This window comes from Sporothrix brasiliensis, assembly GCF_000820605.1.
Source record: "Sporothrix brasiliensis 5110 chromosome Unknown Cont20, whole genome shotgun sequence".
In the NCBI taxonomy this organism is placed as follows: domain Eukaryota; kingdom Fungi; phylum Ascomycota; class Sordariomycetes; order Ophiostomatales; family Ophiostomataceae; genus Sporothrix; species Sporothrix brasiliensis.
Window position 1 is genome coordinate 4,742,657 of NW_024467139.1, and position 20,096 is coordinate 4,762,752.

Here is a 20,096-nt window from a genome sequence, read left to right on the forward strand (position 1 = left end):
AGGAGAAGGAGAGATGCCACGCTATGAGTTGGCTGTACTTCCATTCTGGAGCCAACGTCTGCTGGCATAGTCCTGTGAAAGTCGGAGCAGTGCGTAGGGAAAAGCATCATGGTGTTGCAGAGCTGTCGGGGGCTCTGCGGCGATACTGCACCCGAGCTCATGTTATCGATGCGACAACGGCGAAAATCGAGTGATATCGTCACATGGCGGGCAAGAGGGAGAAAGCGATGGATAAGGCCGCCGCAGTAAAGGAACTGGCGGCATTGCTCTCCCCCCCAGAAAACAAAGTGCTTTCCTGCGACCAGATATACAGGCGATGCTGCATTGGTGCTTAGGAGTGCGCTTAACTGCGGACCTGAGAAATGTCAGCCCGAACATCTTCCTGACCTCGTCGCCTTGGCGCCTGCAAACACGCCGCAGATTGGAGCTCGACGTCCATCGCCGTCATACGTTCCGCACCTAGAGCTCTACAGCCCGTTCGACCGTCCTCTCCCCAATTGGAGGCTGCATCTGCGAGAGCACACTCTTTTTATTTCCCCTTTCATTTATCCTTTTTTCTGGTTGCCCCTCATCACGAGATGCTTGCTCTTTCCGCTCCACTTTCACCTCCGTTTCTCCTTTGCGCCTTCCTCCCCCATCTTGTGTTAACCATGCCTGCCGGCTCTCCCTGTTTAGGAAACGACCTTGAACAGTGGTGCCCGTCATGGTCGCTCCTTCAGTTTGTTGCCCCTCTGAAGCTCCTCTATTTTGCGTAGTGGATGGTCGTAGTCGTAGCTTCCCATGCTCGCACGGAAACACGGAGAGGCGTCTTAAACACGCTCCGGCTCCCAAGTATATATAGTCGAGCTCGCCGCCGCTTGAAGGAGGTTCTGCTTCTTTATTATGCAGACCTAAACACTCTCACCACCTCTGCACTACCATCAACCAGCTACCAAATCCAAGCTAGCTTCACGTACCATCTTCCTCGCCTCAAAATACCGATTCTTCTGCCACCCAAACCACCACAATGTCTATCCCGACTGAGCAGTGGGCGCAGGTCGTCGAGAAAACCGGCAAGAGTGAGTCCAGCTTCTTTTGTGCACCTCATCCGCGCCTTGTCCTCCCACAGGGAGCTCCAATTCAGTTTCAAAAAGAGGCCTGGTCACTAACCCACGTCGACAGACCCCGTCTACAAGAAGATCCCCGTTGGCAAGCCCGGCCCCAATGAGGTCCTGATCAACATCAAGTACTCCGGCGTGTGCCACACCGACCTGCACGCCATGCTGGGCGACTGGCCCCTGCCCACCAAGCTGCCCTTGGTCGGTGGTCACGAGGGAGCCGGCGTCGTCGTTGCCCGCGGCGAGATGGTCAAGGATGTCGAAATTGGCGACCACGTCGGCGTGAAGTGGATCAACGGCTCGTGCCTGTCGTGCTCGTTCTGTCGCCAAATGGACGAGCCCCTCTGCGAGAAGGCCACGCTCTCCGGCTACACCGTCGACGGCTCGTTTCAGCAGTACGCCGTTGCCAACGCCGACCACGTTGCCCGCATCCCCAAGCACGTCGACCTCGAGGCCGTTGCTCCCGTCCTGTGTGCCGGTATCACCGTCTACAAGGGCCTCAAGGAGTCGGGCGCTCGCCCCGGCCAGTATGTCGCCGTTGTCGGTGCCGGTGGCGGTCTCGGCAACATGGCCATCCAGTACGCCAAGGCCATGGGCCTGCACGTCATTGCCATTGACGGCGGCGACGAGAAGCGCGACAACACCCTGTCTCTGGGCGCCCATACCTTTGTCGACTTCACCAAGAGCAAGGACGTCGTCGCCGACGTCAAGGCCGCCACCCCTGACGGCCACGGTCCGCAGGCTGTCATCGTCCTGGCTGTAGCTGAGAAGCCCTTCCAGCAGGCTACCCAGTACGTTCGCCCCCACGGCACCGTCGTCTGCATTGGTTTGCCGGCCAATGCCTACGTCAAGGCCGCCGTTTTCGAGACCGTCGTCCGTATGGTCACCATCAAGGGCAGCTACGTCGGAAACCGCCAGGACACCGCCGAGGCCATTGACTTTTTCGCCCGTGGCCTGATCAAGGCTCCCTACAAGACCGTTGGCCTCAGCGAGCTGTCCAAGGTCTACGAGCTCATGCACGCAGGCAAGGTTGTCGGCCGCTACGTCGTCGACACCAGCAAATAATTGTTTCTTTTGCTTTTCTTGTGAATTGAGTTGGGAGTTGAATGAGCGTAGGTTTGTATAGATGGCTGCTGTAGAGACAAAAGTTGGAAAACAAACATTGGGATTGGTTTATTTGTGATGATGGGATTTATGATACTTTTTTGGCAGGACGCAAAGGGGACCAACGATGTTGATATGTTTTTATGATGAGTGACGAGCATTTGGGGAGCGAGGAAGTTCTTTGACAGACGGCATTTTTCAGGCAATATTTGAAAAGACCTGAAAGAAAATTAATTGCACGGAAAATCACTCTTTTCCAAATGATAGAAACTGCAACCGAGCAACGAAGCATGAAACTGGCGAGAAAGTAACAGCAAACAGCAGCAAACGGGATTCGGGCTCTTCACGAGCGGAGCAAACTCGTGTAAGTGAACCTGACCCATCTCCACTGCAGATCATTCAGCCTCGCACACACAGGCTTGCTGAAGATTGCAAGATACAAAATGAACCAGTCACCAACCGTCACGCGATGTCCTGACATTCCCTCGTGAGGCGAAACCCACTGCTCACATTATGTCGAGACAGAGTGCACTGGTTTCGTACCTTCAGAACCGCGGGCTACGAACCTTCCTCCACACCACAAATACCCCGACCGAGATATTCGACCGTCTCCGAGCACACATGAATACCCTCTCCAGTCAATTCGCACATCCCACGTCTCCATCTAAAAATGTTGACACAGCGGAATAAGACGATGCGGAATTTATACAACACGAGAAGGAAACAGGCGAAACGACAGAAGGAGAGTGGCCGTACGCACAAAGAGAAGAAAAAGAGAGGGTGGACGCTCGAGATATGATACAGAAAGAAGGATGCTGGTACTTGGCATTTCGTCTATCATTCGAGAAGAACGGGCGGACGGGGGCAAAAACATGTTGACGGTAAAAGCTCACAGAGAAGAAGACGAATTAATCAGATGGCCGGTTAATTAAAGGGGCGTGAAAGTGACGATACAGAGATCGTAACATCATGACAGTATGACAGAAGACGTGGTAACTAGAGCGGACAAAATGACGGAAGAGCGAGAAATGGAGGAAGAAAGCATGGCCTAATACTTTTAATCATGGGGTCCAACATGCTAAGCAAACGATTTGAAGACATCATTTTTGAAAATTCATAGCGAAACTTGGTGGGAAGAAAGACAGAGACAGAGACAAAAACTCAATGGAAAAAAAGACTAGAAGTTGAAAAAAAAAAAAAAAAAAAAAAAAAAAAAAAGAAAAAATAGAAAAGAAAAGCATAAGAAGAGATCCATGGTGGCTTCATGGGCCGGCCCGCGGAAAGCTGCCGAGAAGGGAATCCGACAACATTTTTTTGATTGAACAAGGAAAGAACACGGAAGTAGCAGGTGGATAAAAAAGCCCTGGCAAGACAATGTAACGAAAAACAAATAATGTGAAGACAGACGACATCATGAGAGAAAGCAGAGGGGGCGCAACAATACAGCCGAATTTTACCCCTACTCCTAAAGAAGACAGTCCTAATGAAGAGGGCAGAAAGCAGTGCAAGGTGTCAAGTCAAACACTGACAACAAGTGGACTTTTTTTCTTAATAAGCAACATTGGCGTCAACATATAGCTCTTCCCGAGAGTAAAGAGGGTACTTAAAAGAGCGCCCTGGCCGCTGGACTGTTAACTGAGATCGATCGTCCTCGCTGGCATGCCCTCCACATCGAGCGTTCCGAGGGCAGGCTTGATTTCATCACAACTGCGGGACTTTACAAGCGCTTCGCCGAATTCTATTGGCGACCGCCGCCACCGTTGTGTCTCATGCCGCCGTACTGGGGAAAGTATTGCGTCGGCGTGCCGGGGTAGGGACCAGGGCCCTGGGCGTTCTGGGGGCTGTACGCCTGCTGCTGCTGCTGGCCCTGCGAAGGATCAAATCCACCCTGGGCGTTGGGAGTCTTGTCTTTACCCCACTGTTCGACACATGTTAGCCGTCCATCACTTTGTCAATGTCTTAGTTTCCAACTGTACTACTTACGCTGCACTTCAGAGGACGACCGTTGACATTGTAGCCGCTCAGCTGGCAGATGGCCATGGCGGCATTCTCGTGAGTGTCGAGCTTGATGAAAGCAAAACCACGGTCGGACTGGAACCGGGACTCCACCACATAGCCGAAGTTCTGGAACAGTGGCACCAGGTCGTTCTGGGTCGTGTAAGGCGTCAGGTTGCCAACATAGCACGTCGTCTGCCACGCCGGGGTCTGGTTCACCACCATGTCATAGCTATTGACACCGTGGGTCGGGAAGTGGTGGTGGCCGAAGGGCGTGGTGGGGGTCATGCCCATCTGTTGCATGGCCTGTTGTTGGGCCATGGACGGCTGGCCCTTCTGGTTGGCCCAGTTGCAGCGGATGGCGCGAGAGCCGAGCCACTCGCCGTCCATGCTGCTCAGAGCCTTCTCGGCTTCCGGGCGATCGCGGAAGGCAACAAAGCCGTAGCCACGCGACCGGCCCGTCTTCATGTCCCACATAACACGTGCCTCCGAAACAGAGCCGAACTGGGCGAAAGCCTGCGTAAGAATCTCGTCGTTGACTTCGTTGGACAGGTCGCCGACAAAAATGTGGAAGTGGCTCGAGGTATCCTCCTTGCCCGTCGAGTTGGCCTGGTAGGCCCAGTTCACACGGATCTCCTATATCAAACCGAGGTCAGTTCCGCACGAGCACACCAACACACTCGTTTCCATTTTCTTTTTTTTTCTTTTTTTTTTTCGCATTTCCATATGCCGTGTCGCACGTACCGACTGGTGAACTCTGCGGCCATTCAGGGTCTGCATGGCGCGCTCAGCTGCGCCGGGGTCGTCGTACTCGATGAAGCCGTAGTTGAAGCCCTTGGCCTGGCTATTGTTAGCAAACGAATATCTCCCGTGCCCCACGAAGAAGATTGGGTTGCCTCACGTTCTTGTCGGGAATGATCTTGACGTTCTGGACATGGCCAGTTGTCTCGAAGATCTGGCGGAGGACATCCTCAGTCACCCGCTGGTCGAGACCGCCGACATAGAGCGCCCGCTTGTTGGGTTCAGGGGCCGAGCGGCGGGAGAACGCGCCGGCGCTGGTGGGGGACATCATGCCACTTTTGTCGCCGCCAATGGGCGAGGTGATGGCAGTCGGAATAGGGTTGTTGTTCTGAGGAATGTGGAGCGGCGCGGGGGCCATGTGGCCTTGGTTGGAGCCATTCTGGCCGTTGTTCTGCTGGGACGGAGCGGTGTCGGCCATCGTGAACGGGTATGAATTGACAAATGCAAGTCGTTAAAGGACGGGTTCGTAAAATTCGTGAGATAGTAGATGAGAACAAAAGCTCGACAGTCGACGTAAATCGTAAAGGAAGCAAAGATGAAAAGATCCGTTCGAAAAAGCGACAAGGCTGAAAAGAGGAGCTGGGGTATAAGACACGAAGCTTCTGAGACCGACAAGGAAACTGAAACAAACTGACGTTGGTTAGCCAAAAAAGCACTCGAGGTCGCGTGGGAATGCAAGACAACAAAAGAAGAGAGAAATGATGAGTAGGCCACACAGAGAGGTCGGATGTGATAAGCGCTGAGGCGCGCAAGGCTCGGACAATGTTGACGTCTATGTCACCATCAAGCGTAAACTTACGAGAACCGAACAGCCTGGATGAAGGGACGAGCAACAAAGGAAAGCTTGTATCTTGGAGCCGGAAGCTTGAAGTCGAGGTATCACGGGCACTTGGGAGCTAGTGCGAGAAGAAGAACGCCGACGCCGACAAAGCAAGGAGAGTGATGCAATGGAAGGGAGAGAGGAGACGGCAACTGCAGAGCCAACAGACACAAGGGACAGGCGATGTGTAAAGACAAGGAGCAGCTGAGTGGACCAGGACAGAAAAACCTGGAAGCAGTGCGAAGAGGTTGATAGGAGAATAGGTCAGACAAGACAAGCGGCGACAGACAAGTTCGAATTCGTCAGAGGAAGAAAAAAAGGGAACAACAAAGACGAAACAAGGATGGGACAGCAAAATGAAAAGGGGTGCGCGAGTCCGCGGGAAAAGAAACCGAAGCAGCAGGGCCGGACAAAACAAAATTAAAGACGTAGATTTCGTTGCTTAGAAAGGAGGAAAGAAAAGGCGGAGGAGGGAAACGAAGAAGATGCAAGAGGAGACAGAGGGTGGGGAGCGAGAGAAAAGAAAGGTAGGAGCAAGGGACAGTGATTTTCGACTGAAATCCTTATAAAAGGTGTAAGACCCAACAAGAGGTGGGCAAAAGGGCCAGCAAGCACTGGGTTTGGATGATGCTGGGCAGAGGGAAGGCGAGGGGGTCCTACCAGAGTGTATTTACTCCTTACGGGGAGTAATTAATTAATTACGTGTGTGCGCAAAACGAGAGCAGGAGCAAAGGGTCCTAAGGATTACCTAGTCTAACGGTTTTCTGGCTGGCAGGTGTTGGTGTCAGGGGCAAAAAGTATCTTAGCAAAAGGGAAAAAGGGAAAGCCCCCTGTAATGGTGCCGGGCGGGACGCAGTTAGCGTGCTTCGCGCTGGTGCTAGTGGTGGGGAGCTGAGGAGTTAGTAGGGGCAGGACGTCTGTGGAGCTTCTAGCGGCGCTGGAAGCTGACTTGCTGTGGCGACCGTTGAAGACAGCTGGCCCTGACGACACCTAGTTTTGACGTATGCACATGGGCACCCGCCGTAAAGACGCAAATAATATGCAACATATAGGGCCAGCAGAAGGTTGCATGAGGTATTACGGAGTGTTGCTGTACCTGGGACGACTCGAGCAACGAAGCTGGCGCCTTCCCCAGGCGGCGGGTATGCATCTATGCATCTAAGCACATTTGCTTCAAAATTCACGTTAACAGACACGTCAAAGGTCAGGCAACAAGGCAACGACAGACAGGCAGACAGCAGGAAGAGGTTTGGAGGACAAGCCTGTTATGCGCCGTGCCAAACGAATCCCGGTCTAGTCTAGTCAATCTCTCGTGTGCTTCGTTCCATGGTTGCCGCCTCTTTCTACTTTCTTTCCTGCGCCCCTCTTGAGTTTTTTTTGGCCCTATATGCGGTGGGAGGTCTTTTGTTCCCCTTATTTTCCCACGGAGCGGCCTGCATATGCCCCCACTTTCTTAGAGACTGGGCTGTGACTGTTTTGTGTCTCACTCGTAGCTAATTAGAGCTTGACTGCCAACGTAGGGGTCCAATCCTCTACGAGGTCAAACGGCCGCTCTCCGTTTTCTGTCCCTTTAGCGCCCAAAGTAGTCAACTTGCATTGTCGGCGGCCGGGCCTTGCCTTCCTAGCCCTGGAAGGGGACAAAGGGCATATGAAATCTTACAAAGGAAGAGTACTCCGGGGATTAGGTATGGTATGGCCCAGGACCCCCGAGACACCTTGGCTGGCCATGTTCATCTGGTCTGATGCGCTGGATGATCCCGGCAGATAAACACGCTGGTCACGTCATGGGCACCTTTCGTCATCAGTCCCGTCCACGCACGCTCCGATTGCGAGACGACTGTGTAGAAAGGCACGAGTAAGCTTGACTGCATCTTGCTGTGGGCAAGAATTTTATTGTGTCCACCTCGCTCCCACCCTGAGGTACTTGCCGCTTGACCCCCATTTATCAACTTCTCTGGGGTCGTCTTTATTGCCAAGAACGGGACTTCTCGAGACAAGAGTGCCGCTGTCGGTGTTCAGGTCTTATCATAAAACGCAAATTGCAGGCTGAATGGCTTGGAGAACGGTGTGGAGTGGGCCTCGTTGTTATTATTGTTGGCCTGGCCAATAGTGATATAATAGGAGATCGGGTGTCCTAAGTGTTAGAGCCTCTGGCTCTAGCGAGCATTTTAGGCGACGGAAGCTACCGGTGGATCTGAGCTCACTGTTAATATAGTGCGTGACATATCACACTGTATTTATACTGTATGCACACTGATCTCCCACGCTACTGCTGGGCCGCTTGGGTCTCCGCACGGGGGAAGGAGCTGCCGGCGGCTCCTTGCAACTGGCGCGCCAAATGCACCAGCCGCAAAATCCGTTGTGCATCACGACTCTGTTTATCGATTGCGGCGTCCTCGTACCAACGCCGACGACACACGACGGCCCCGTCCGCACAACACGACCCCCAATTGATTCGCCATCTTCCTCGATTCGGTGTCTAGATACACCATCGACTGCAGTAGCCGGCATTGCCATCTGCAATGGCGGCCCAACAAGGGCCGCGTAGCCAGGGGGCGCTCGATATGCTGGAGCACACGATTGGCGAAGTGGTGCGGCAATGCGTCCTTTTCTCTTCTTGCGTCCTTTTATGCGACACGTGGCTGACTCTTTTTGTTGATTTTACCTGGTTGCAGCTTATCCACGCTGGCAAAGCCATCCGCGCACAAGCTAAGAATGGGCGCAAGGTAGTGGGCGCGCTCAACGCCACGAAGATCAGCGATGCGAACACGCAGTTCAATTCGACTCTCGATAGCATAGAGACAGACATTGTGCGTACAGATTCGGACTGGTATGCCCTTGCATGACTCTTCCGTGCGAGCGCTGCTAACCGAGTACCAGCTCCGCGCAAAAGCCACGCTGCGCCGCGATCTCGACCTCCTCCGCGCACAAAAGAGCGCTGCGGCCGCCGCCGCCGCCAACCCGAAGAAGGAATCATCGTCAAGTGGAACTCCCGCCCTTCAACAAGCACCAGCAGCTGCGATGGATGTCGACTTGGAGGAACCAACACCGGCCGCCGTCAAAACAAAGTCCGAGCCGGCCACGGACGGAGCCAATGCCAATGCCAATGGCGGCACACCTGCCAGCACCACCATGGCGCCGTTCCCGAATATGGATTTGGACTCGCCTGTAGTCACCGCATCCACGGTACCATTAGGGGCCGTGTCTATGCAGGCGTCCACCTCGAATAAATCGACAGCACCGACACCGCAGGCACTGTCCAACAAATCGCCCGCCGTCAAGAAAGAGACCCTTGTCCGGCCTGCACAGTTTTCTGGTAAAGCAGGCTCAACACCAGGCAGCACAGCGGGTGCTTCTCCTGCCGCCACTTCCACCGCTTCCGCGACAGCAGTAACAGCAGCAAGCAAGGCGCCGGCTAGGAAGCGGACAGTATCGCCCGCTGCTATGAGAGTACCATCGCCGGCTGCGTCTCGATCGACTGCCTCGCCTGCGGCGGCGAAGGTGCCGTCGCCTGTTCTGGTCAAGTCGGTGGCCGGATCGCCGGCCGTCACAAAGGCATCGACTTCGCAACCACCAACACCAACACCGGCAGCTGGCGTCACGGCCGGCGGCGCCAACAAGGCCATCTCGCTTTCGTCGTCGTCGTCCTCACCGTCTGTTACTGCTACATCGCCTGTCCTGACTAAAAAATCAGCTGCTGCGGCTGCGGCTGCGGCTGCGGCTGCCAGGTCGACACCTCCCTTAAAGTCGACGACGCCCGTACCGGCGCCACAGATTCCGACCCCCATAACTGCGCCGCCCGTGAAGCCCACTCCAGCGACGACTGCACCACCAGTTGCCACCCCAGCTGCTCCCGTGCCTGCAATGGAGTCTTCGTCAAATGACATCAATATGGACGACTTTTTCGATCTTACGGGGCCTTCAGGTGACGATCCGTCCAACGCTGATCTTGGGTTTACAAATATGCAGTTCTCCCTTGTTCCTGCTGGACCAGGAGACGAGGCAAAGCCGGCGCAACCGCCGCCTCCGCAGCCGCAGCCAACCCCGCAAGTACCAGCGCAGCAAACGGCGGCGCAAACTACTATACCAGTACCCCAGTTACCTACAACTGCGCCCCAACCCTCGCAACCCTCCCAGGCGCCCCAACCGCCCCAGCATCAACAAGTCGATGACTCCGAATTTGACGTGGAAAAGTTCGCTGCAGACGCAGCCCAGAACCTCATGATGGACACGGACTTTTCGACAGCAACTCCCGCCCAGCAGCAACTCCAACTACAGAAGAAGATTCAACTACAGCAGCAGCAACAGCAGCAGCAGCAGCAGCAGCAACCTCAACCGCCGCAGCAAAACCCCAGTGACATTCTCATGCCAGATTCCGGAGCGGCAGGGGCAGATGCTACTGGTGCGGTGGACAACGGCGACGACCTCTTCAGCTTCATCAATGATGGAATGGAAGGTCTCGTGGATGATCCGACGACTAATTTTGATGAGCTGTACATGGGTGGCGGCGACTCGATTGATATTGACGACTACTTTGATACAGCCTAGAACGGCTTGTGATTTTTGGTGACTGAGAGCTAGAGTGCACCGATGGAAAAGTTCGGGGGTGGGAGTTTGCATGTGATGCATCGGTTTATTGCCATAATGCGTAGTGTTCTATAACTTACGTTGGGGGCTTTTTCTTTTACATCTCGTTTTGTATCTTTTTGTTTATGCCTTATATATTTTGAGGCTCACCGGCATCCCAAAACCTGAAAGGTATCCTGGGGGGATTGTCTTGCAATGGCTACTGCCCCGTGGTATCTGTTTGGTAACTTCATTAGCCAGACAGTCACATATACACACCGATTTAAAACATTCATAAAGAGGGACATTATATATGGTAACACAACCATCGTCCAAATAGGCCATATAATCAAGTTCCACAAACGTCCCATCGTCTATGGTCCCTGCGTCATGTTCCACATGCCTCCCAGAAGACCGGGGAACTGCGGATTGCGCAACGCCGACCAGTCGTGGTTGAGCAGACCCCACGTCTCGTCGTAGTCTGTCTGACCGCCTCGCACATAGTAGCTACCCTGCAATGCCCATACCACCCAATCACTGTCGTTACTCTCCATGTACTCAGTCAGGCACGACAGGTAGGTGCTGTCGTCCGACGACAGGCCGCCGTCAATGGTCCCGCCAGTTTGGCCCACACCAAACTCGGACAGCAGCAACGGGCCCGTATAATCCTTGCCCTGCGTCAACACAAATCCCGCAAACCCGCCATAGAGGTCTTTGAGGAGGGCACATGGGAGGATGCGCGGGAACGTAACTGTAAACGAGTACGAGTGCCATTCCCAGACGTGCTTGCCCAGCCACGCGGTCGTGTTGAGCATGCGGCTGATGCGGACGCTCGACAAGTCTGTGGCTGACGAAATACCGCCGACGACCACGAGCACATTGGGGTTGGCCTGGTGGACGAGCGAACCGGCCTCGGATACCAGGTCATACCAGTCGTCGCCGTTGTTGGTATCCTGAAAGAGCAGCTGGCGCAGCTCGTTGCGCAGCGACATAGCGACGACGCCCGGGTGGTTTGTGTAGGCCCACGACGCCATAGCTTGCAGCCCCTGGAGCCACTGGGCCGTATGGAAATACTGGGAGTTGGCTGCAATATAACCAAAGGCAGTGTCCCACCAGCCGTTGCCATCAGTCAGATCGCAGCACCAGCTGGCCTTGCTGACATGGTTGTCTAGGAGCGTCACGACGCCGCGTTCCCAGAGGGCATCAATAATGGCACCATAAACGTCTCGTGTTGTCGTTGTGGCCTCCCCCATGAACGGGTTTACCGCAACGGCGTCATTGTACATTGCCGTCATGTTTGTCAGCGGCACGCCGGCTGCCGTAGCGGCATTTGTAAAGGCATCCGACACCAACGTGTTAGGGTTCAGCGCATGTTCGATGGAGTAGGTAAGGCGGACGCAGTTGAAGCCCTGGTCGCGAGTCCAGTCTGCGAGAAACGAGATCGGCTGCTTATGAAGGCCTTCTGGAAGGTTAACTTCCATATGACCAGCCCAGTTGATACAGCGGAGCTTGACACGGTTGTTGTTGGAGTCGAGAATCCACCGACTGGACGAGTGAAGTGGAATGACGATTTGGGCTGCAGATAGCTCTGCAAGGTTGAGAGCAGTCAAGAGAACCCGAAACAATTTCATTTTGCCCGCCTATGCCCTGGAAGGGAAAATGAGTTTGAAAAACTGCAGGAAGCGAATGGTAGACTGGTCTCAAAAACTGGACGGCGCGATATAGTCATGTTGATGACTGGAACAAAAGGATCCAGGCCAAGTATAAATAAACGAACTACAAGTAACGGAAAGCGTTCGGCGACGGAGGGACGGGTCAAGCCGACCTCTATATGGAAACGCCAGGCAACGTGTCTTCGGAATCCATTGTCAAGACTGCATCTCAGTAGGTGCGTGATCAAGTGGAGATCCTTGAGTAAGGAAAAGAAACCGGGGCTGAGACACAAACAAGAAGTCGCTCGGCGCCACAATATTGCTGATACTTGCGCATCTTTTAAAGCTTGCGGCACCGGTGCGCGTCGAAAACGTCACATAAAGACGCCTTTTCGACAAGGATAAGAAGAAATAACTCGATACGCTTTTTAGACGAGTTAATAGAAGACGGGGGCCGTACCAAAAGCCAGCACTTACACGACGGAACTAGTTAGATAACCGAAGTTCATATGTAACGGAATGGATGCAGTATACAAGGGAGGCATGCCGGCGATGCAAAAGGGAGTGCAAATACTACTCCATAAAGACATGCACGACGAGACTGCCATCGAGAGGGGCCGGACAATTGACCAAGAATGGAAGGCCGATTCGATCTAAAAAGTAGCATCGACATGAATGAGGGGGAAGCCGGGTGACCGAAATTTGCGCACATGGGCAAGGAACCAGGAAAGGCACATGCTGATCATCTTGACCTCTTCACTCCGCCCCTCGTCAAAGGACGAGAGGGATGGGAAATGGATCGTAGGGTCACCTCGATGGTGAGCCAAACAGCCACTCGAGATTTTCATTGGCAGTCTTGGAATCCACGTATTGGTCTCTCACAGACATTTTGCTCGCCGTCTGCCGGCATATTTGGGCGTCTCCTCTGAGGTCTCGAATTGTTCTCGAATTTTCCGGTTATTAATAAGATGTCCAGTTTCTTGGGTTTCGAGATAGTCGGGTGACAGACGAAATACGCCATGGGTTTCTGGTCGAAGATTGGACGAAATCAATACCCCAGGTAAACGGAACCAGTTGCTTGCTAGCATTCGAATGGCTGCGGTCCAAATTAAGCAATTCGCCGGGCTTGAGGACTCTTTTGCGGAGCAATTTCCGTTGTGCAGCCATTGCCAGAATGGGGAAGCAAGGGCATTTTGTCGGGCAAGTGACCCTGGACACGGCACAGAAATCGAGGCTGGGGTTGGGGTATTGAGATATTTTGATTTTGGCGACGTGCACTGTTGCAAAGGGCCAAAAAAAAGATGGAACGGAGGTAAACAAAAAAAGGGATCCAAATAGGGGCAAAATAGTAGTACATCGTGGCTCAGACTAATCCTACGGAAGGCGCGAACAACAAGAAACCAAAAATACAATCTGCTGTATCCGGGGAAGTCGCAAGCAACGAAATCGAGAATGAGGACGAGTCCTACCTTCTCTTTGTGGGAAATTGTATATTGGGCGACACGTTACATAGTCCACAGCAAGCCTTCTTCTCGAGTATTTTCGAGCTGTACGAAGCACAACGAAAACGAAAAGGCCACAGTACCAAGCACGCCCCAGCTCTTGCCCAATCGCGGCAGCCCTTGCTGGCAGACGCAAGGCATGTCGCGCAAGAGCGCACAGAGGTTGAGCGACACGTAAGGATAGTGTTGCAATGGCTGGTCACGGTAAGGAGAGCGTGCCGCCTTTCTGTGTTGGGCTTGATCATTGGCATAACAAGAGAGCCTCGCGCGGATCATTCATGTTTACGATTCGTCAAATAGCTGAATACATAAAATAAGCCTCTGCTTTGTATGTCTGAGCTTTCTTCGTTCCACAGCCGTGTCCCTTTATATCCCTCGTAACGACTGTCATCCCTCCAATTCGTTTCATAAAAATAATAAGTAATAAGTCATGCCTTCATAAAAATTGTCGTCATTAAACCATAAATTGGTTTCTAGGGGGGTAGATGCCCTTGTGCAAGAAACGTCACGCGCTGAAAAGAATACGGGGCGCCACAAAAAATGAGATGCAAATGCGGGTATTATCCAAAGCAGGTCGTTTCGTGGTCATGTTGAAATAGGCACAGGCGCCGGTGTCGTGAGTGACGGAATATGCGATGTCGGAGTAAAGGGCCCGGCACCGCTGGGAGAGGAAGATAAGGTGCCTGCAGGGAGGACGACCGGGCCCGAGGGAGAGACAGCTGCCGCCGCCGCCGCTGCAGCACGGATCTCCAGTCCACGCCGCTTGGTTAGCAGGCTCTTGAAGGCACCAAGACAACGCACCAAAGTGTCCTCATCGTGCGCCGAAAACCGGTAGTTCTTTTCCTCCGTGATGATTTCCAGGCAGTGCTTCTTGGTCCGGCTGAGGGGGTCGCGCTCAACCACATTCACAATCGACGACAGCGGGAGGATCAGCTGGGCAGCATACTCCGTCTCGTCCTTGTACAGAATAAGATTCCGAGGCCGCAGCACGGCCCACGAGTCCTTCCATTGACGCACGCCACCTTTGCTGCGCAGCAGCCACAGCCAGCCTTGCCAGATGACACGGTCAGGGTCAGTCTCCAACGTGCCCAGGCCGCTTGACTGGCTAGCATTGCGGATCTCGGTCTGCGACCGCCGGGGTTCGTTGACGGGGTGCACGGGTTGCATGGAGGACGGCGGCGACTGTGCTGTGAGACTCTCGGACGACATGCCCGGCAGCTTGTTTTGTGCGTCACCATCCGAATAGTCGGAAAGGCCCATCTCGTTACCGGACCAGGCCAGGGACTCGGGCTGGTTGTACGGGTGCTGCTGTGGCCGCGGCTGCTGCTGCTGTATTTGCTGGGCTGAGAGGCGCCGTGGTGGAGGCATTTGTGGCTCGGGGGAGCTGGACACCATACGACGCTCGTGTTCAGCGACGGCGTCCGGGTGGTTGTTCATGTGCGTCGGGTTGTACGGACTCAGCTCATTACCGGTGGCATGGAAGAGGTTGGTAAAGCCATAGGACTGGCGTCGTACAAGAGGGCTGGCCAGAAACATCTCCTCCTCCTCCTCTTCAATGCGTGCTTCGCTGCGAATTGCCTCGACCCATTCTTGGGCGTCTTTGGCAGAGCTGGCTTGGAAGTAGTAGTTCCGGGAGGGCGAGTAGAGGCCGAACAGGTGGTCACGTTTGTGTTTTGGGTCACGGAGGAAGGAAACGGCTGTCAGTTCGGACAAAAAGATCTTGTGTCGGAGTTTATCCTCCTTATCGGTTTTGTAAATGGATAGGATATTCGGCCGGAGAACAAGAAAGATGCTCCTCCATGTCTGGGCAAGGAGTGTTAGTTCACAAGCTCTCGAGAAACAAAAATCGACACGACGTCACCGGCGTCGCATTCCTACGCACCTTGGTCTTTTGTGTGCGGCGCTGAACGTAGCCAGTCTTGATAACACGGTCGAACTCAAAGGAGCCGTTTTGGTTGACGGGCGAGACGTATGTATCGAGGGTAAGCGGTTGTGATCGTTGCGCGGGCGCTTGAGGAATAGGTATGGCCTGCGAGGAGGATGGAATGGCCTGTGCTGGTTCTGACAACGGTGGGAGTGAGGGTTTTGCGCTGGCTTGTGGCGCCACGGGCGCATGTGTTTGCATCTCGACCATGATGCCACGATATGCGACGAAAGGAAGTCAAACAGCAGCAGAACGACGTACGGAACAAGTTGTAGGCGTGTTTACCAACGGGTTGAAAGAGGACGACAATAGGGGTTTCGGCAATTATATGTGAAAGTCAAAACCGTGTGCCGATGCAATTTCGTTCGTCGGCGTTCTGAGACAGACCGGAATGCAGGTCACTCGCCAAGGGGACCAGGCCACAAGTCGAAAAACACAAGGTGGTGTCGCTGGCTTGAGGACGACGACGATCTGCTGGAGAAGACATGCAGGGAGGCGCCGAGGACGTAACAGGTGCTGTAATGGACAAGAGAAGACGAAAAGATGAAAAAGAACAAGACGAACAGGTAAACAGAAAAGCATGGAGAAAAGAAGCCAAGATGCGGGAAGAAAGTGATCGAGGGAATATTTCGACAGAAACCAAGATTCCGCAGAGGCGCGACTGCATTAAAATGAGGAGGTTGATAATAGTGAAATACAGATGGCTGTACGGAGTACAGACAGGCCTGCGATTGGCGGCAGTTCCCTAAGTCCTTCAAAATATGAAGGTTCACCCGGCACTGCTTTCACCAGCCATACAACGTCGCAAAGGGCAAGTCCGATGGAGAAGGGCCAGACCTGCCCCCTGGTCCCGCTGTAAAATAGAGATGGGCGAAAAATAGCTGATCAAAGTTGCCGTCCAGCGTTGCGAGTGTGGGGTCCCGCTCCGCTCTTTCCTTTTCGCGGTGCCTATGTTCGAAGGAAGTGGGGGAGAAAGAGCGAGAGAGCGTCAGGAGAGTACACAAAAGAGGCAGGCACCAGCTAAAAAAAGCTGGTGGCTGTTGTGACGGCAAGGGCTAGCAGCCATTCAAAGTGGACGGACCCCTGCAGCTGCTCCGTTAAACGGCCGCCTAGAACCAAAGGCTAAACGAACCTGAAGCCCTTCTGCAGCAGATCTTTTGCAGGCAAGTCGTTGAAACGAGGAAAAGACGGCACAAACAGAATGTTAGAAGTATAAAGCGGGAAAGACGAGCTTGTTCGTGCTTTGAGACGAGGAAAGCGAGGAAAGAGCGTGATCCGAGATGGGAAGGGACGGATCTTCGAGGCAAGGCAGGCGTTGTACTGACACTGGTATACTCTGTTCCTGAGCAAGGCAGTCGGGATGAAAATGGGAAGGAAGGGGCAACGGACCGTGGATGATATCGCAAAAGGACGTGTACGGCTTTTTAATTGAAATCCGTCTTTACGCGGCCGCTACCAGCGCGACGTGTTTCGACAGGCGCAAATGCTATACCTCCACTGGCAACGAACCGCGGTGTGAGTTTGGGCACTAGCATCACACCTTGCCGGCCTGGTCATCTCTTACGTAGCCATCACCACGAAGTTGCCACCCTAAAGGTGGTCATGAGCAGACGTTCCGTGACTCCCAAGGGCCCAGAATTGCTGAAGAGCCGAAAGAACGCCTTAAAATCGGACAAGATGCCGCCCGAAGGCAACAAGCAGGGCGCTAATACGAAACGGTATGAAAGACTTCAAGACGGCACTTTCCCTCTTTCCGAGTCATCCGCAGAGCGCGATGTGACCGTAGCAAATGCATTTGAAATGCAGTTTTGTCTTACTGGATTGCTGGGCGCGAGAAAAGAAGAGTCGCGGCGGCCTCATCCTGGCCAGTGACAGCTTCTCCGTAGACCGGTACGATATCATGAAGAATGAATGGTAGAGGCTGCCTCACACCTCAAACCGGGCTGATGGGTGGGTATCGCCAGTCCAGCTGCTTCTGGCCGCTGTTTCAGCGTACGTGTGCTCCACGCACCTGTTGCTGCCAGCAGGTGCGTGCCCATGCCAGTCAGACCTGGGCCAAAACAGGGAAGGGGCATCACCGCGTGGCTGTGCTTGCCTCTTCCCGTATGTCAGACACGACACACAAAACATATCGCATGCGAATGAACATTCCCCATTATTGGATGGCACAGCAGCAGCAAGGAAGAGGAGCTATGGGGAAGACTGTTGAGGAGCGGGGCACTCTCTGGCACAGCAGCTTGACGACTTGCTCACTTCGCGAATACTACAGCCAGTGGACAGTCTTCGCCGGAACGAGGAACCCGAAGTCCCATTCATTGGGATAAAAATAAAGACATACATTGACTGGAGAAGAGGCAGCCTGTGAAGGCTTGGGGTTTTCGTTGGGCTTGAAAGGCGAGACAGGCGAGACAGGCGAGACAGGCGAGACAGACGAGACAGGCAAGACACACCAACAAAAACAAGAACCGGATATCAGTCGAGACTAGTTAAAGAGCTGGGCAAGACTTGAAACACAAGCTGCCATCCGGAGAGAGAGACAAAGTGTCACGCTGCTTATTGTCACCTCTTCCGGCGGTCTGGCGACCATGATATTGATATGTCATGGGACATTTCTAAGTTTAGAAGCAATCAGACTGGACACATGTGTCGGCTTCATATGTGTTTTTCCTGGTTAGCTTTTCCAGACATGTACTATTTTGAATCTCATTTTCGACAATAGTATCAAAACTCATTAATAACGATATTTATATGAGACCAGGAGTCGCGATGATTGTGATATTTGAAATGGCCAGTTTGTTAGTGTCACGTGACTGACACCGGTGGCCGTTTTTACTGCTTTTGCGAATTTTTAGCCAAAAAAAATCTAGATGACCATCGATTGAACTTACCAACCGATTGCAACTTTATGTCATGAGCATAAATATCAACAAAAATAAACAGACTGCAGCCATCCCGGAATCTTGTGGCGCTGATGTACGTACTCCCGCAGGCTCAGCCAGGAGAGAACCCTGCTCTTGAACCCCCTCGTTCTTTTCCTCCTCTATTTTCAAGATACCATGACGCAAGCGGGGCCCGACAATCAGTGTCGGCGGTGCAGAGAGCAGGAGGCCGTCCACACAATCCGAGCCGATCCTATTTGCAAGTAAGTCAATATCGGCGTGGCTGCTTCAGATGCAGCTCGTGGAATGTTGAATGTTTCTTTTTGAAAAGAAAAAATGAACAAGAAAAAAAGGGGAGAAAGTGAGCTATGACTAACTCAAGCAGTGCTTGCTTCTCTCACTTTGTGAAAACCAAAGCCGTGAAGCGCCTTGAAGTACTGAACCGCGAGACAAAGAGCTCACACACTGGTCGGCCCGGCGGTGGTGCCCCCAACAGCAACGTCCGGAAGTTCTATGCGGGCCTGTCGTTTGGACCCTCGTCGTCTGCGCTCGTGGACATTTGTGAGCAGATCATTGTCGGCCGGCTGTCCCGGGGCAGGGATGCCGCCTTCAACCTCCATGTCGTTCATGTCGATGCAGAAGTAGACGGAGTGAATACAGATGCAGACACACCATCCCCGGCCGAGCAGCGCCTTCAGCGGTGGCGGGCGCGGTACCCCCGCTTCACCTTTGAACGCGTACCCCTGACGGACGTTCTGGCGCTCGATACAATCGACTGGGCAGCACTGCTGCCACCACCGCCCTCAAGAACAGAACAACAAGACACGCCACAGACACGCCACCCGTCGACATCGGCAGAGCTACGCGCAAGTCTCTCCAACCTTCCGTCGGCGACGTCTCGGCGAGACGTGCTGGAGGTTCTTGTGCGGCGGCTGTTGATATCAAAGGCTGCGTCGACAGCAGAGGCGGCACCGTATGATGCCCTGCTCCTCGGTTGCAGCACCACGGCTCTGGCAGAGAGGACGCTCGCTGAGACGGCCAAGGGCCGTGGCTTCTCGTTGCCGTGGCTGATCAACGATGGCGCCGTGGAAGACGGTGCGGAGCACAGGATCGCCGTCTACTACCCTGTGCGGGAACTGTTCCGCAACGAGCTGATTCTCTACCTCAACGCAGTGGCCCAGCCGCCACTGACAGAGGGCGACTTTGTCCTCGTGCCGGCACCGGCTTCATCTGCGGGGGCGGTTGTCTCCCACAAGGACCTCAGCATTGAGGAGGTCATGACACGCTATTTCACTGAGGTGGAGGCCAACTACCCGTCGATTGTCGCCAACGTCGTGCGGACGACAGCCAAACTTGAGCGCCACGGGCACAGCCATAATCATGCCCACGACAGTGACGACGGAGCACCAACCGGCTGTCGGGTCTGTGGCATGCCGCTCGATGAGGCCGGCAACGAACGGTGGAGGGGCGAGATTGGTCATCTTGACGGCCCCGAGGGCGGCCCGAGACTACGTGTGGAGAGGCTCTGTTATGGGTGTGAACGGTCCATTCACGGGTAACCGAGCGACCGATGCATGTTCTCAAAACATGGAGCATTGGGTTTTTTTTTTCCTTTTTCCTTGAATCATAGCGTTACGTCATTAGAGATAGCACGGCAAATCTACGTTGTCACCTGTACCACGCGAGTCTAGCAAGCGACAGATGATGCATGGCATTGTGTCGTGAGGTACTCGAATCAAGAGCCAAACTGTACATG

At 53.8% G+C, this 20,096-nt stretch overlaps 6 protein-coding genes across 6 annotated transcripts; 3 read left to right on the forward strand and 3 right to left on the reverse strand.

Annotated features, from left to right (window-relative positions):
- Positions 1-1,006: 1,006 nt before the first annotated feature.
- SPBR_07455 (alcohol dehydrogenase, propanol-preferring) lies at positions 1,007-2,162 on the forward strand (the record flags this gene model as incomplete). Its single annotated transcript, XM_040765709.1, has 2 exons — positions 1,007-1,058; positions 1,162-2,162. 2 exons carry the CDS (start codon positions 1,007-1,009, stop codon positions 2,160-2,162), a joined length of 1,053 nt encoding a protein of 350 aa, XP_040617240.1.
- A 1,777-nt stretch (positions 2,163-3,939) lies between these two features.
- Positions 3,940-5,415, reverse strand: SPBR_07192 (nucleolysin TIA-1/TIAR; the record flags this gene model as incomplete). The annotated part of the gene is made up of 4 exons (XM_040765446.1): positions 3,940-4,119; positions 4,185-4,832; positions 4,941-5,036; positions 5,098-5,415. The coding sequence occupies 4 exons, from the start codon at positions 5,413-5,415 to the stop codon at positions 3,940-3,942; spliced, it is 1,242 nt and encodes a 413-aa protein (XP_040617241.1).
- A 2,924-nt stretch (positions 5,416-8,339) lies between these two features.
- SPBR_06855 (uncharacterized protein) lies at positions 8,340-10,365 on the forward strand (the record flags this gene model as incomplete). The annotated part of the gene is made up of 4 exons (XM_040765111.1): positions 8,340-8,408; positions 8,493-8,627; positions 8,698-9,867; positions 9,955-10,365. The coding sequence occupies 4 exons, from the start codon at positions 8,340-8,342 to the stop codon at positions 10,363-10,365; spliced, it is 1,785 nt and encodes a 594-aa protein (XP_040617242.1).
- A 392-nt stretch (positions 10,366-10,757) lies between these two features.
- Positions 10,758-12,014, reverse strand: SPBR_07365 (glycosyl hydrolase family 5 protein/cellulase; the record flags this gene model as incomplete). Its single annotated transcript, XM_040765619.1, has 1 exon — positions 10,758-12,014. One exon carries the CDS (start codon positions 12,012-12,014, stop codon positions 10,758-10,760), a length of 1,257 nt encoding a protein of 418 aa, XP_040617243.1.
- A 2,108-nt stretch (positions 12,015-14,122) lies between these two features.
- SPBR_07140 (PH domain containing protein) lies at positions 14,123-15,671 on the reverse strand (the record flags this gene model as incomplete). Its single annotated transcript, XM_040765394.1, has 2 exons — positions 14,123-15,340; positions 15,420-15,671. 2 exons carry the CDS (start codon positions 15,669-15,671, stop codon positions 14,123-14,125), a joined length of 1,470 nt encoding a protein of 489 aa, XP_040617244.1.
- Positions 15,672-18,708: 3,037 nt separating this feature from the next.
- SPBR_07414 (uncharacterized protein) lies at positions 18,709-19,899 on the forward strand (the record flags this gene model as incomplete). The annotated part of the gene is made up of 1 exon (XM_040765668.1): positions 18,709-19,899. One exon carries the CDS (start codon positions 18,709-18,711, stop codon positions 19,897-19,899), a length of 1,191 nt encoding a protein of 396 aa, XP_040617245.1.
- Between the last annotated feature and the right edge of the window lie 197 nt (positions 19,900-20,096).